This window comes from Mus caroli, chromosome 15 (genome assembly GCF_900094665.2).
Source record: "Mus caroli chromosome 15, CAROLI_EIJ_v1.1, whole genome shotgun sequence".
In the NCBI taxonomy this organism is placed as follows: Eukaryota; Metazoa; Chordata; class Mammalia; order Rodentia; family Muridae; genus Mus; species Mus caroli.
Window position 1 is genome coordinate 37072227 of NC_034584.1, and position 17317 is coordinate 37089543.

General features: G+C 36.4%; 1 protein-coding gene across 4 annotated transcripts in view; it reads right to left on the bottom strand.

Moving 5' to 3' along the window:
* The window catches only part of Angpt1 (angiopoietin 1), a 233575-nt gene that overhangs the window by 30303 nt on the left and 185955 nt on the right, over positions 1 to 17317 (bottom strand). For all 4 annotated transcript variants that reach the window (XM_021183365.1, XM_029469438.1, XM_029469437.1 and 1 more), the window contains 2 exons: positions 12275 to 12376; positions 4153 to 4319 (listed from right to left, as the gene is read on the bottom strand). In XM_021183365.1, coding sequence (XP_021039024.1) covers positions 4153 to 4319; positions 12275 to 12376 — 269 coding nt within the window. The remainder of the gene's footprint in view (positions 1 to 4152; positions 4320 to 12274; positions 12377 to 17317) is intronic.

Genomic DNA, 17317 nt, shown 5'->3' on the forward strand with positions numbered 1-17317 from the left:
GGGATAGCATTGGAAATGTAATTGAGGAAAATATGTAATAAAAAATATTAAAAATTTAAAAAAAAGAAGATGAGAACGTGGGTAATGCCACCTCTCTAGGGGCAATGTTTAATAATTTCACATTGACTGCCTGTCAGTCCACATGATATGTTTATCACAACACTCCTACATTATTATTTTCTTTTTCTGATTCATGTTCTCTTGGGTTCTGTAGATTCTGTTTTTATCTGAGAAAATCACTTAAAGTTTCCTTGGAGGTTAACAGGGGAAACTGTGTATGATATGCACATCTCTAAGTTAATCTGCTCTTTTATAACACTTACTTTTAATCAGTGTGTCGAGAACATGAGTATGGGTTTTCCTTTTAAATCAAGGTTGGTGACTAAATGCATCTTCAGAACAAACTGTCAAAGAACTACATGCAACTAGTGACTGAGAGGAGTAGAATTAGTCAATCCCAGCAATGAGCCTCTTATTAGTTATTAGTTATTCATGACAGAGTGGTCACCTTTGTAATTATACAAGACAAACAATAGAAACAGACTCAGTTTTTATTATGTATGTATGTATGTATGTATGTGTGTGCGTACAAGTGTACATGTGTGCCTGTATGTGCACGCATGTGTGCATACATAAGTGTGCCTGTGTGTGTGTGTGTGTGTGTGTGTGTGTGTGTGTGTGTAGCAAGTACATTACAAAAAGAAAATAGTACCTTGAAAGAAGAGGGGTTGAAGTGAGAGTAACTGGAAAGAGGCTGGAGTAAGAAAAAGGAAGGGAGGAAACAATGTACTATTTCAATTAAAAACATCCAAAACAATAATATGTTAAAATCTAAACAAGAAACTCTGAATTTAATTCAAAACATTGAAAAGTAAAAACATGGAAAGTGCAAAAATTTGAAGCAGTAACCCTCAAGGTTTTGAATGTCAGCTGATATTAAACTGAGTCGGAGCCAAGCAGTGGACTCTAACCTCACGTTCCTCATTTTTAAAATGTCTTGCTTCAAAAACACTATGTAGGTGGACTAATTCTGGAATATAAAATCATTAAATATAATGTACTATGTGCACCTTATTATTAATAGTTTGACGAGGACAGGGGTAATGTGGTTCAGAAGGAAAATGGACGAAGAGCTCATCCTGACAGCTGGAACTGTATGCAGACGTCACCATGCATTACTGTCCCTGGAGAAACCTCCATGACAAGATTAGGAATGGAAGCCTCAGAAATCAGCTCTTCAATTTCAGCTTTCCTTCCACTGTATAAGTTAATTTTTTCACGGTTGTTATAAAATGCTTGATATAAACAACTCATAGAAGGAAGGGTTTGTTTTGGCATTTAAGAAGCACGACAGGGAATGGAGGAATGGTTCAGTCCTTAAGAGCACTAGCTGCTCTTGCAGAGGACCTGGATTCAATTCCCAGCACCTGCATGTTTCTAAGAACCAAAGGGAACTCTAGTTCCTGGGGATTTGATATCCTCTTCTGAATTCCATAGACACCAAGTCTAAATGTGGTTCGCAAACACACATGCAGACAAAACATCTCTACACATAAAATAAAGTGCTACAGTCTATGCTGAAGGTGAAGGTATGGCAACACTCATGCAAGATTTCTGGTCATGTAGAATCTACAATCCATGAGCAGAGAACAGACAGGATGGATGTAGAGCGAGCCTTTAAAGTCTCAAGGCCCATTGTCTAGTCTTCATCCAGTGAGGTTTCCTAAAACCTCTACTACCCTCTGACATAGAGCCACCAGCCTGTGTTAGCTGGCACTCCAACAGAAGCACTTCAACACACAAACTTATGGGGAACATTTTATATTCAAACTACAGTAGTCATCGTTTCCTTTTCTTTAAGAGTGAGTAGTATCTTCTATGGCATACTTACTTTAACCATCTACCGGAGCAGACTTATGATTTAATGCACCAAAATTTTCTATTTGAAGAAAATAAGAATCTTATACTTAATTGTATTATATGGCATATCTACCTTTTGTTTGGTTGTCCTGAGAAAGCCAGAACCACCCACTATGTTACAACAATACTATAATAGAAACCACCCTGAAGAAAATAATAGTAAAAATTGTCTCTCTATCCTTGATAAAAATAATGTATTTTTTAACCTCATCTCTCTTTTAAATCCAGAAGTTTTTCATTAAATCACAGTCCTAATTTTGCAATTTTAATTCTCGAGTTTCACCCATAATTTCATGAAAGAAATTCTGTAGTATATACCATTCCAAAGCTGGGAAGCCTTTTATTTTAACCATAGCAAGCTATCATATGTGTGAAAAACATATGGGCAAAAGAATAATAGATACAAAAGGTTTAAGGAATATTTAATAAAGATAATGGGTCTGGGCTCTAACAGGAAGCCAGCACTCCTTCTAATGTGCAAGAGTGATAGACATCTTGTACCAGTGCAGAAGCCTTGCAGACACTGGCTATCTTAAGCTTGCCCTAACTTTATTCTCCAAAAACTACCCCACTTCACATGCGAGCACGTGTGCATGTATGTACACACACACACACACACACACACACACACACACACACACACAAGATCCTCCACCACAACCACCTATAGGAATCTGAGCGACACTTTGGAAAAAAACCAGGGCAAATTCTTCAGGAGCCTAGAAAAAGACGAGACTAATTACTTGCTAGCTCTATTGTCAAGCTGCCTGATGCTAGCCAAGTTTCATATGGTTTCAAGTTTCAGAAAAAAAACATTTACATAAGAGTACCCCTGATGTTTTACAGTGGTTTTTATTGTTACAAAACTCTCAAAATTTTGACCTCCTTAGAAGCATTTCTCCTTACACTTCATTGTATTTTATAAATTTCTGTGCTGGTTTCTGGAGCTGCCATAGAGTATACCCTTGCTTCCACCATGAGATTATCTACTTTGTAGAACGATATCTCATCCTCTTTTATGTGACATCATCGCTATTTGTTAAGCACGTGATTATTACATCTCCAAAGTTCCATCATATATGTAACCTATTAAAATTTAGCTGTGCCATTCAAAAGATGTAGATTTCAATTTCCAAAGATTGTTATGACTAAAAAGACAAATGAAATAGTTGATCTTTGAGGAAACAGCCAGTCACACTGCATGAAGAACCACAGCGGTTGTTTGTTAGCATTACAAGTTACATGCTGTCCTATGTCTCCCCTTTAATGTGCACTACTATATTTTCAAGACAGATGGAGAATACTGATAATGCAAAGCCATTACAATTCCTACTTACTGGTTATGAAATCAAGGTACATGCAATTAAAGATCTGTTATATGATGGTATTGTATTGGTAGTTCATGAAATAACACCAAGTAAAATATTCTCCTGGTATCAAGGAATGCCAACTAGATTTTAGGAGCTTCCTAGTCACCGAGCTCAACCACGAGGTCTGTGAGACTGAGACTGGCCAGTACCTAGTCAAGCTCTTGGTAGTGACATAGTAAGTATCTGTTGAGTAAATGAATATTATCTCTTTAGCCATCGTTTTTACTTTTCCTAAGCTGCTTATTAAAAATTAGTCAGAAACACTTAAAATTAATAGTATTATCTGTCTATTTTACATTTGAAGTTTATGTTATTTAAAAAAAAAAACTCCCCTGGAAAAACAACAACAACAACAAAAATCTTCCTGATAAAGCCTTGTCTCCGCTTATGAAAATCACTCAAATAACTAAAACCATTTCCTCTAGTCACATTGGATTTAATTTGAAAAAATAAAATAAAATTTAAGATAACTAAAGAGAAAGGAAGAAAAAGAAAAAACCTTAAAGTCTTTTGTTAGAGACAGCAGATTATTAGAAGCCTTTGAGTCACATTATTTCTGGTTGCAGTCTTAGATGTATGAAGCCTCTATACGTTCAGAGGCCTCACAACAGAGACACCTTTACACTACTTAGCTCACTATCCTCTAAGACTGAGCCAGCATTTAAATGTCAATCTATGACTTGACACAGAAGCCCATGAGATGTCCTTCCAGCATTTTCAGCATCTCTGCATCATAGGCCTAGACGGAATCCTTGACTGTCCAGTGAAGAGGATCATCTGCATCATGTCTTTCTTTCCACATTATGCTATCACTTGGTCACAAAGCCAGAGACTTCTGAGTGCAGGGCAGGCCAGAGCTTACCTATAGTTCTGCTTTTCATTTCCTATGTGGAATCTGTCGTACTGTGAGTAGGCTCGGTTCCCTTCCCAGTCCATCAGCTCAATCCTCAGCATGTACTGCCTCTGACTGGTTATTGCAAAAATGAACTCGTTCCCAAGCCAATATTCACCAGAGGGATTCCCAAAACCCTGGGAAAAAATAGAACACATACTCATTACTTCGGAGGGAACTTTTTCATGTTCCATGTCTACTTTCTAAAAAACAATAACAAACATAGTTTTGCTTGTATTTTACACTTTGTTGTAATTACTAACTTATTCTAGTACTCTTCTCCTGTCTTTTTCTCCTTTGAAGTTTCCATCTAATTCTTGACATAGTAAACTCTGTTTACTGTGACATTCTTGGATTCAATTAATCTAGTTAGTATAATTAAGCAGAAAACAATTCCCAGTTCAAAATTTTCTCTTGACAAAGTTTTAGAAACATTAGTTGACATTTTAAACATAATTGGAATATTCCTAAATGAATAGTATCAGGATCCTACACCTTATTTAATACTAATGTATTTGCTGTTATCATTATTCAGCTATACATTTTGACTATCCTATGCCTTTATACTATACTTTTTCAGATCATTCAATTCTTTTAATGAGTTCATAATTAATTTTAATAATTGAGCTTAGAAAACAGTAGGCATTATCACTTAGATTTTTTATTGGCAAAGATTTGGGTTTGGAGGTAGAAGGCAGACAAGCAAGGGCTAGGGAGTACATGAACTGACATCATTGTATCTGAAGCTCACTGGGACCTGATTGTTTTTTTTGGAGTCGTGAAAGTAAACTTTCATTTTGGGGCAGGAGGGACAAAAAGTACTCCATCCAAACTGATGCCTAACTGAAGATATTAACAAGAAAGAAACTGAGAAATTGTTGATATAGAATTGGGGCCTTTGACAGTTGCTCAGAAAGCTCTTCCTTGGTAATACTTGATGATCAATTTAGTTCCTTGTCTATCCATTTGTCTTACTGAAGCAGTTTTGGGCTGCCTAGCAAAAGAAGCTGTACTGTCTTTTGTGAATTCTCAAAAAGTGATTGAAGAGGTGACCTAGGGTGAGCAATGGACAACAAAGTTTACAGACACCTAAAGGAAAGAACAGAAGGCAAAAGGAGCAAATGTTACAGAATATCAGAGAAGGGACACCTAAACGTGGTCATTGTAGTGGGACATTTTGTTGCTTCTCAGCCATACAGCTATGTTCTGGTAAAAAAAAAAAAAAAAAAAAAAAAAAAAAAAAAAAAGAAAGAAAGAAAGAAGGAAAGGAAAGGAAAGAAAAGAAAAGAAAAAAGAGAAGAGAAAAGAGAAAAGAGAAAAGAGAAAAGAGAAAAGAAAAAAGAGAAGAGAAAAGAGAAAAGAGAAAAGAGAAAAGAGAAAAGAGAAAAAAAAAAAAAGAGTCCAGTTCCAGCCAGAGTCTTGTGCTTGAGAAGATAACATACAAATCTTCATCTCCTTAATCATGATTATACATACAAATGTTTAAAGGACTAGGTCCTATGAGCACACGATATATATTATACATGGTTGTTTTACAAAGAAATGGACCATGGTTAATTGGGGGCATTTATAACGAAGACTTAATCTGTATTTAAAAGTGTGAAGGAAGTATTATAATAATTACAGCAGTCCCGACTTTCTCAAAAGAGATAAAATACTGAAATTTCTTTCTTTTCCAACTTAAAATCAATTTTATTGTTAAACAGAAGTTTACTTAACTTTTCTCCCAGTAGTCAACCTAAGAAAATGGATTGATGTTCCCTAATTCGTTTTTAAAATATACCAGTCCTCAGTGACTACTAATAATGCTCTAACCTTTTTCCATTGCCTCTGCCAATAGAATCACTTCTCAACAACTAATAGTGTTGATATCAGATCGCCATAGGCCAGGTTTGTTATTGCAATATTAACAGATCACAGCCCATTTTGTTTCAGCTTAGTAGTTAGAGCAAATGCCTGGAGTTAAGTTTGCTACGCATACACACACACACACACACACACACACACATACACACACACACCTTTATAGTTCAAGTTAGTATGACTAGACTTTTATCTTTTCTTTCTTTTTTTTTTAACTTATTGCACATTATTTGTCTGGATGATACTGCATACATACTCTCCAAGGGATTATTTGCAAAATTTAAAGGAAAATATAAAACCTTAGTACTCCAGTGACTCCCTCTGTTGGGTTTTGTGTGTGTGTGTGTGTGTGTGTGTGTGTGTGTGTGTGTGTGTGAGTCTGCACACACACATGTAACTGCATGTGGGTGCCTAAGTTCGACATTTAGGGTCTTCCTTTGTTGTGTTCCCTTTGTCGCTTCTCCCCTTACTTTTTGAGACAGGATCTCTTCCTGAATGAGAGCTCATCAACAGAGAGCATGGCTGGCCTCCTGGCTCAGTCTTCCAGTAATGGGATTACAAGTGTTGGCCACAATATATAGTTTTTATGTGGGTTCTGGGGTTTTAATCCAGGTCCTCATTTTTGCTTCCCTAAGACTCTCAGGCCACACTTGCTGAAAGCTACCCAGTAGTAGAAAATATCTGTAAATTTTAGGATGTGCTAAAGACTTTACAGCATCTCACAGGAGCAAGTGCTACATGCTATGAAATCCAAAGTTTTCCTTCCACAAGGCATGCACAGCATCAAAAGTTATAGGGAGCCGAAACTCGGAGTTAAAACTCTTCAACTGCACCAATTGTTTGAAAGACAAGGAGGACCTCTGGGATTTCCCTTGCAGTTTTTAGTTCAGATCAGCCAGAGCTGTCCCTGCAGCCACTCGACAAGTCCTTTTGCCATGAAGCATTGAAACAAAGAATCAGCAACCATATTAAATGTGAGCAGAGAGGCCGGGGAATGATGAAGTGTTAAGTCTTAGGTCACATATTTCCGTGCTGTTGAAAGTGTTGTGTGGATAAAACTCCCCAGCTTCCCCAGGGGAAAGAGCATCGATCCCGGGTGAGCCTCAAAAAAATGGACAAACATGAGAGCGAGCCATTCCTACAAAAAAGAAAGCCCCTGCTCCTGCTCTCAGCATGTAGCTCTGAAGGAATTCCTAAAAATTCAAACATTTCATGCTAAACAGTTGGCTTTGTAGACTTATTTTCTTCCTTTCAGGAGGAAGCAACTGAAGAGAAAAACACTGTAAGTTGCCTTTAGAAACCAAATTTTAATTTCATGCACCTCACCTAGAAAACTTTCTAAATGAGCAAACAGTTTGACTACAAGGAAGCAATATGGATATTGGAGAAGTAGGGGGAGGGAGAAAACCATCTAATGGCCATATGTGATGAAGCAGAAACAACTGCTTCATCATGAAGTTGACAGATAGGCCAAAAGGGGGAAATGGAAGTGGGTTCCCACATTAGTAAACTGTTGGGTAGTTTATCAGACACCACCATGTATCTGATGTGGGGAACAACGGCTTGGCTTGGATTAAGTAACCGATCCCCTTATCTCCGCTACAGTTGAATACTCAGTTTGACATACGTTTTCAGTGGGACTTTCTGCTTCAATTAAGAGACTCAGTGCAAATCAGTGGTTAAGTGTGCAGTGTTAGAAAAATGGCAACTATCCGAGACTCTTGAGTGTTCACACATGAGCAGCACTTAAGGAAAACCTACTGAGAGGATCTGTCACAGTATACAGTCACTCTCTGCTTCCTGCTTTTCTTCTGTCAGATGACAAGTTATTTGAGGGCACTGGTATCCTCCTACTCTGTATGATCTAAGTATCCAAGGGCCTTACTTGGCTGAAATGTAATGTGTGTAGATCAATAGCATTCTTCAACCAGCTTTTAGACATGAATGTGTTATGATAACCTGAGCATTGCTTAGAGGAACAAATGTTATTTTAACCCAAAAACTTAATTAAGAAATGAAAACTTAAAGCCAACTGTTTGTACAAATGAAGATGTTGACCACTCCCTCCTCAGTCTTTGCTGCTTGCCTGTGAAGAATTCCCAGAGTGTTCCCAGTTTGAAGTTAACCCTTCAAACTGAACCTTCTGCAAAGCTGATTAGCTGATTTGGTGATAATGGAGTTTGCAATGTTGGAGGTCTAGAGCCTAATTACAATTTATCTTGAAGCCATCTTTAGCTCCCCAGATAGCTTTTTCCTTGCTCATTTCAGTGTCATCTAATATCCTGTAACTAACAGGTAAAAACATCTTGGAATCCATAAACTGACAAAATCCTAGTTTCCACCAATGAAAGAAAGGGCTACCGATGCAGACAGCATCTCAGGCCTACAGCAGACTTCTATTTTGCTCTAACCCTCCTCACTGATGTTTCCACTAATGCATGTTTGATATGTCTTGACTTACGAACTTCTTTCTTCTGTTACTATAGAAAACTTTGTGACATTGCTTCCATGATGGAACATAGAATTAGGGTAACCTAAGTCTGTGGATCCCAAGCCAAATAAACTGTCTCTAATCCCCTTTGAGGTCAGTGTTATGATTGAGCGTCAACCTGTCTTAATGGGAAAGTACCTGTCTCCTTTTTCCTCTTCTTTGACCCTATTTCTCTCTTTCTCTTTCTATACAGCTTAAATGCTTTAGTATGTAGCAAAGAAAATTTTAAGTTCTTATACCCACATCAATAACTAATCATTAATAATTCTGATGGCTCCTTTTACTTGGAAATGAGTACTAGACAGAGCTGTGAGCTATTTATGAACAGAGATGACTTACACACACACACACATATATGTATATGTATAAGTATATGTATGTGTATGTGTATGTGTATGTGTATGTGTATGTGTATGTGTATGTGTATGTGTATGTGTATGTGTATGTGTATGTGTATGTGTATGTATATGATTGTGGGCATGAAAATCAGTATATTCAAAAAGTTCCATAGGTAAGTTCGCTATGCAATAATGGTGAAGATTCATATGAATATGACATTAAAAAACTATGTACAAATTAGGAAAATATATTAATCAGATAAAATTATCTAAATGAAGGAGGCAGCACATCACATATTCATAATGGTCTCCATACCAGGAGACACTTTTGAGTATGGGACTGATACAAAGAATTCAAATTGTTCATAAAATATAATAATCAATAGCTCAAAAGCATTTTTAATTATTTTTGTATACAATACGTTATTACAAGACTTTCTTTTATCTCAAATTTTCTGTAAAAACTTGATTCCCCAGAGAAGGGGGATGTCTGGAGTGTGGGGCACCTCTCACAGGTGAAGGGGAGGGTGGGTGGATGAAGAACTCTGGGAGGGGAGACCAGGAGGGGGCAACATTTGGGATGTAAATAAATAAAATAATTAATTTTTAAAAACTTTTTTAAAATGATAAGAAAGAAATAAAGAGGTTAAGGAGACAGAGATACACAAACTTCAGTAGACGGAGTGGATTCTTCTATTAGGAATAAAATGGACATCCATACATGCTCATGACAATTAGTCTATTCTGTTCTGTCAGTCAGATTTGCACAAGGAACTTAGATGCCATGAAAGAGATGCTGGTTAATTTCATTTGTCTTCCAGTTGTTAATAAAAGGGGAAACACTGGAATTTAAAGAAAAACAATACTGACTTCAAATTGGCCTCAAGAGTCACATTATACTTTTAAAATACAGGGAGAGGAAAGGACCAATATTCATTAATTTTGCCAAAACCTGAAAAAATGTTCAATTTCAGTCTGCAATTTTTCCAAGTTAATAAAATAATTGTCTCTGATACTTTATTTGTTTTGTCTGATAATGCTCGCAGGAAGTATTGACTTTTTATAGAAGAATCAAAATTGAAACCAGACACAGGCCTTGTACTCTACGGGCTTCATTTTTCTTTCATACAAATTATTAAAGAAAGCAGATAAGTCTGGTTTCCCAAAGGTTCCTTTTACTCTACAATTAAAGCCCACATTAGAAGCATCTCCTCGTACTCCTGAAACACCTAGCCCAAGAAAGGCAGAAAGAAACTTTGATTTAAAGACATTTTTTCTTACTTTTTTTCAATATAGACATGAGAAATGCAATTTAAAAGATGCGTTTAATTTTTTTCCTAAACGACAACTCCTAGAAAGTACCTAGCTGCTAAAAGGAAATGTTTTCAATAGGAAGCTTTGTTTATAGAGATAATTGTCTTTAAAACAAACCAAGTCTGTCCCCAGGGCATTAGTGACTGCCTGTCATAAAGCTGCCACTTAAAGAAGTTTGTTGGACTCTCTGGTTCATTGGCTTTATTTGCAGGAAGACTGGTGGTGACTGTGGTGTCTCTATGGCCTGAAGGAGCACTAGAGTCCATCAATGCCCCATTAGGAGAACGCCCACAGACTTTTTTCTCAGCAGTAAATGCCTTTACAAGTCTGTAACTCAGGTTTTACCGGATTTCCTCCTAAGGAAGACCTAAGAGACAGCAAAGTTCAGAATGCTTCCATGGGCAAAAGCCAATGTTGAGAAGCAAGTCCTTTGCAACTTCCATGTTTTAAGGGGCTTAAAAGGGAAAAAACAAAACTACTGTGTAATTTTTTTGGGGGGGGTTGATGACGTTGACACCAAATTCTGGAAAATGTATTGGGAAAGAGGCAGGCCACATGTAGCAGTCAGTAGGAAGTAATGACATTGGGGTAGCCAGCAAGATGGGTGTAGGGGGCAAGTCAAAGGTCATAGCTACATTCAATGTCCCCAGAGTGGAGACTCAGAAGACAAAGGCGGAAATGCTGCATGCTGAATGCTCAAACACATTCAAGCCAAGGAAGCTTGAAGCCAGTGTCCCACATAAGGGGAGCAGGTGTAGGTAAGACTGATGCAGGCTCAGCTCCACCTTGCTAGTTTGTTTTGAGGGGAAAATAAAAAGGGAAGAAAGTTCTGAGAAAGCTGTAGCACTTTTGACCCTGTGCTTTGATGAACATTAACTAATGGATTCTTTTAATTTAGAAAATCTTCATACTCAATTTTGCTAAAACGTTTAAAAAATTCGGAACTAATTTTCCTCTCAGACCATAAATAATTGACACTGGGGTGATACATTTTTCAAGTTTGAATAAAGCATGATAGCTTTTCTTATTTAAAAATGAGGGGAAAGGATAAATTCCAATGGTTAACGAATAATTCTAGGCCAGTTCCAATAATGAAAACACAATTGTCAAAGAATGGATATGTAACACATAGAACCTTATCTTTCAGGATTGTTATGAGGAACTAGAATGGTGGGTTAGTTTCTAAGGCCCTTTTCCTTTTATGTGATTCTACACAAACATGAGTGTGGGAGTTCTGAGTTTGAAAACACAGTCCTGAAATGAGTCTGTAACAATAGGTCAAGTTTTTATTCTGCCATTCACTGGTAGATCAGTTCTGGAGAAATCACTTAACTCCCAGTGTCTTCCTCTTGTATTACATCATAGCTTACCTTCTGCATCTGCTTTGTACAGTTGAACAAAGAACCGGGGTTATATCTTAATAGAATTTTATTTCATGACAGAAAGGATTACTGGGGATAGTTTTGTTTATAATCTTTTCTTTTTCACTTTTGGGGAGAAAAAGTGTTAGAAAACCAAATCAAGAACTATGAAGAAATTTCAATGTAAAATAATGAAAAACTTCTACCCTTAAAATGGTTCTAAAAGTTTACAACTGTACTTGGGAAATGCTAACTTTGACATGAGAAATGTGACAATCCCATGAGAGAAGTCCTAGATGGTCACATGCAAAGATTATATGGAGCCATTCCCAATCAGAGCTCCACAGCTTGAAACAGTGTGAGAGAGGTCACAGCTAGTATTCGTCTTGCTCCATGACCTGTGGCCCTGCACAGCTTCCTGTCCTGATCACATCACCAACCTGGGTCGGAGTTCTAGTTTCTCCCACTAGGAACAAATTCAAGAGTGCATAACAGATCACCAAGTAATTATAATAATACATGTTCTTTCTATTACACACATGGAAATAATTTACTGAACATGATTTATGAATGTTTTGTGTCTAATGAAAATAATGTCTTTAATGTAAGAGTTGTTATTTTAAATAACTCAAAAGCATCTAGAAGTGCAAGGGTTTATCGTATATTGTGCATGAAGATAACCCACGATAAAACATCAAAAGGCACTGTAAATTCTTCCATCTTACCATTTTATACTCCTTCCAGCCCCTCTGGAAATCCAGGCTCCCATCTTCACGGTGTTGTATTACTGTCCAACCTCCCCCATTCACATCCATATTGCAAAATACCTGGGAAACAACAGGAAAATAATGGAAAGTGGAAATTACATACATCTCTAAAACATGTAAATCTAATATATTTCAAAATATAAATAGGATAGACAGGACTCTTTTGTAAGAAGAGGAAAACAATTACACTTCACACATATTTATTGGTTATTTCTCCCACAATTCACATTTTTTACTGCACCTGATAAAATTCAAGCAGAAACATTTAATTACTTCTAAAAGTGTAAGTTGCACGGCTGAAAAGTAACCTTATTTTCAGAGCACAATACAATTTTAGAGGTTGAGATATAGGTCGGTGGTAGCAGGCTTATCAGGTATGTGAAAAGCCCTGACCAGCATCAACTCCTATTACCCCTGACAAACTTAGAAGTCTCAAACTGAAATAGGCACTTATAGAAGTTTACATTTTAAAACAATTACTAATGTCCCCAATATTATATATCATTTTTTGGCCAATATATAAGGTTCAATTTTATTTAATGTTTTATTGAAATATTAATGTAATTAAGAACAAAATATTCAATTTTGTATTTTCAGGACTCATGCTTGCATACTATATTGCATACTGTAATAATTACTCTTGCTTGTTCACTATTACCCAGGGGACAAAATTTGGTGTATGGATTGTTAAAAATAAATTATTTAAATTTTAGTCATGAACAATATGGCTGAGTGTATGCCTCTTAACTGTGGCAAGCTTTCCATTCCTATGTAGAATAGTCATTCAAAGATTCAGTGATTGTTTCAATTACTCTACATACAGGAACACTTATTTTAAAACTGATTCACTCTCCCCATACAGCTGTAATGGCATTTACAGAAATACATTGCAAAGTGATTACTCTGGAAAGCAGTCACTGTGACTCATGACATGTGCATCTGGCAGTTTGATTCTTCAAGAGCTGAAATATGAGGAGCACCATTCGTTCACCAATGGAATAGTCAAGCATATTGAAGGCTGGTGAAAAGTGTGCACACGAGGCACCACCAGCAAGCTGGCACTGTGTTAGAGCACAGATGGCCAAAGGGTATGGAAACAATGGCAAGAACCATTATTCACAGCAGAGTTCGTTCCTCTACTTCTTGAGAGTGAAGGGACTAAGACATGCATATGAATGTGTGTGCATAGGAGTTAGGATACCTGGTCTCCTGAGGGTTCTTCCTCTAACTTGACACTTACCCTTATGTCTTTATTATCCTAGGAATTGACTCATCTCCAAATTCATACATTTAAATTCCCTTTCTATTTCCAAGATCACTCTTCTGCTATTCTTCTACCTTTCTGCATCTGCTGTGTGTCCTCGCCATGACTCCTAACAAATTTCCCCTTAATTCTACTATATTCACCCACTTGTTCTTTCATGTCAACATGCATTCTTTGGCATTGAGTCTATATATATTACAACAGAGGAAATTATGATAAATAGAAGATGGATCATGCTCTCAAAACACCTTGACATTTCAACACTGATTGCTCTCATAAGGGTAAGAAGGCAGCAGAGTCCATAATTTTCCAACTTCAGTGATCTCAAGAAATAATAGCAGTAGTGATATAAATAGACTTCATACAAAGAGCTAATGAGTAAGAAAAGAAATGATTGTCATTTAGGACGTTGAGTTATATGTAGCATGGCCACCCAATAGAAGGAGTATCAATGGGTAGCTAGAAATGAGATGATCTACTGGAGGCAGACCAAGGGTATATGTGTAAGAAAATGGGAGGATAAGGAAGAGTCATTAAAAATGACAAGATTATTTATATCAGATAATTTGAATATTTAATGTGCATTTCTTAACTTGATCCAGCACAGCTTATGAAGGTATACTTATTAAATCTACTCTACAAATGCCACACAGAGATTTGTAGTAGCCTATCAATGGTTACAATTAGCAATAGTGGTGAACTTAGCAGTTGAGTTGGATTGTAACAAAGATTTAGGATTTGAACCTTTCATATGCCTAATTCAAATTTATTGGTAGTAAGATAACTAAAAGTAAATTTAAATAAATAAAGAAAAAGTGCTTAGAGATAGGAGGGGCAGTCCATGAATAGGTTTTAGTAAATAATTGCTATACACACAATACACATCGGTAACTTGTGAATGGGCACATATTTTATTTTATTTTTTATCTATCATTTCTTACATAGTAACCTATTGTAGATATTAAATTAATATTCATTGCAGTCATAGATAAGAAAATGTGACTAACAGAATCCCAAGAAAATGAGTTATATGTGGGGTTGTGAAGGAGATAAAATTAATCAGCCATTTCAGAGAAGTCAAGTTAAATGAGTATTTTTTAAAATACCTACAAACTTGAAATGAAGGAGGCATTAGTGACCTTGGCCCAAGAGATTTCAGGATCCCTATAAGACTAAACTCAGGTAAAAGAGTTTAAGTGGAGCATTAGAGATTCCAAAGAAACACCAGGGCCAACTAACATTTGAAAGTAATGGATGTTAGATATCAAGAAAATATTCTGCTATGAGAAAGTAATGTCACTGGTTTCTTAATGAAATTTCAAAATGTATTAATTGACTAATCCAAACAATCTCTGTCATGTATTTATTTATGTATATGTGTATATGTATGAATCTATCTACCCATCTACTCACTCACCCACCCACCTATCCATCCATCCATCCATCATCCATCCATCCACCTATCCATCCATCCATCAATCCATCCATCCATCCATCCATCCATCCATCCACTCACCACCTACCTACCTATCTACCTCTCCTTCTACTCCTTCTATCTATCCGCATTCTACCCATTGTCGCCACCTCCATTTATTTCTTTATGAAACTTTAGCTACCTACAAAAGTTAGTGTCCCAAGCTATAAATCTACCTAGATGCTCAGTAAAGTCATCACCACATTTGTACATTTACAAAGTATAGAGAAAACTTTGCTATGAGTTTTTAAAGACAATTACTTAATGTAATTCTACATACTTTGTTCTAAATCACCCACATTTTTTTTCCTGAAACACAGCTTTCCTTTTAAAAGGAGGCATCTGACAACAACTTGCAATATTAAGTGTTGAGAATGCATTTTGAGAAAGCCCAGAGAAAAACAGAGGGAAAGATGTTAAGGGATGCAAGATGGTCTGATTCTTATGAACATGCAACAGCAACAATGATACCAAATGCCATTGACAGGATATAGGGACAATAGAACTAAGCTGACTTGAGGATTAGATAAAGCTTCAACTCTGCTTTCTCTCATTTGTGAGTGTGTGTGTGTGTGTGTGTGTGTGTGTGTGTGTGTGTGTGTATAGATTAAGGGCACAGAAAAATCTTCTAGCAGAATTTGGAATAAGTGTTCTTAGATCTTAGATATATTTTACAGATGATAAAAAATAGGTTTTTATTATTTAATATTATTGTTTGAATTTAGCACAATATATATTGAATTGAAGTATTGATATACATGACATTGAATATTATTTATATTAGTTATAATTTATTATGAATAGAATAACCTGTTCAAAACCAAATTATTCAAATGTTCAACACATTTGCTTTATAAGCATGATTATGGGGCTCTGTTTATTACTACTGCTATCATGATGACTGATCATGCTAAAATTTTAATCTATATCTACTTAAGTTGGGTTCAATCTTGAAAAAAAAGGAAAGAAAAGCCAATTTTAAAATCTATATTCAGAAGAAAAATAAAAAGTCCCTTCCTAACATATTAAGGACATTCCATGTAATGATCAATTTCAGAAGGCTCTGAGACATAAGAGTCCTGAAGAGTTCATTTGCTGGTCTTGTGTGGTCTGTGCTATCTGGCATGTTTTTCCTGTGGACAGGGGCCGTGCTCCATTTGCTACGTCTGTTGCATCTATTCATTCTATGACTGGGGCTTAGCTCTGTCCAAGAAAAGGCTGAATTGGCTTCTTCCCCAGGCAAGGTCAAAGCTCTCAAGCATTAAACACCTTTTAACTTAATACAGAGTTTTAAATCCAAACAAAAGGGGAGAATTTGATTCACATAGTTTTTACGCTTCTTTGCTTTATACAAATTGGAATGATTAACCTTCTGGATGCTAATTATTTTTTAATAACCTTAAATGGAAAAGGCTTAACATATTTGTTACAGTACTTTCTTCAGAATTAGAAGAATTATGTGTTCAGAAACAAATTTTTAATATTTTACAATAAGACTTATGATTTAATGGTTTGTTTTTAGACGAAGCTAAGCTGACTACAGGGCATTTGGCTTTAAACACTTGTGAAATGAAAAGAGAAATTCTGTTTCCCACTACTGTGTCTCGAAGGGAATGCAGAGTGAAATAACCACAAACCATGAATACTACAAAACAAAAGAAAGATATAAAAGATAGAATTCTCATCTTCTATCTGCTTGAAAAACTAAATCACCCTAAACTACTGCTTTTGCCTTCCACATGACACTTAAAACAATGCTTTCCAAACTTAGCAATCATTTCTTTCTATGATGCCAGTCAAAATAGACCGTGGCAGCATGCACAGGACCTTCAAAGGTTCAAAACAGATGAGGTCCAGTGGTCAGAGGAGGAAGCAGACAGGAGTTCCCATCCCTAACTAAGAAGCCACCTCCAACTGACATCTGCTTACAAAGGAAAACAATTCTTTAATGCAATCTCACTGGGTAGATTAACCACACTTCAGAGTAGACCCCATTCCCACCAGTAGAGGCCCAGTACAAAAGGAACTCAGTAATATTTTGTAGAGTTTTAGTTCCACAGTACTGTGTCTGGGCATTTTTGTGTTACAGTTTTTTGGCTTGTATATTATGGCTTCTGAAATTTTGTTTTTGTTTTTTGTTGGTGTTGGTGGTGATGTGTGTGTGTGTGTGTGTGTGTGTATTGTGTGTGTATCTGTGTTTTCTCTTATTCTTTTTTATTCTGGTTTATTTTCTTGTTTTAAAGAAAGGCAAAAATCATGGAGT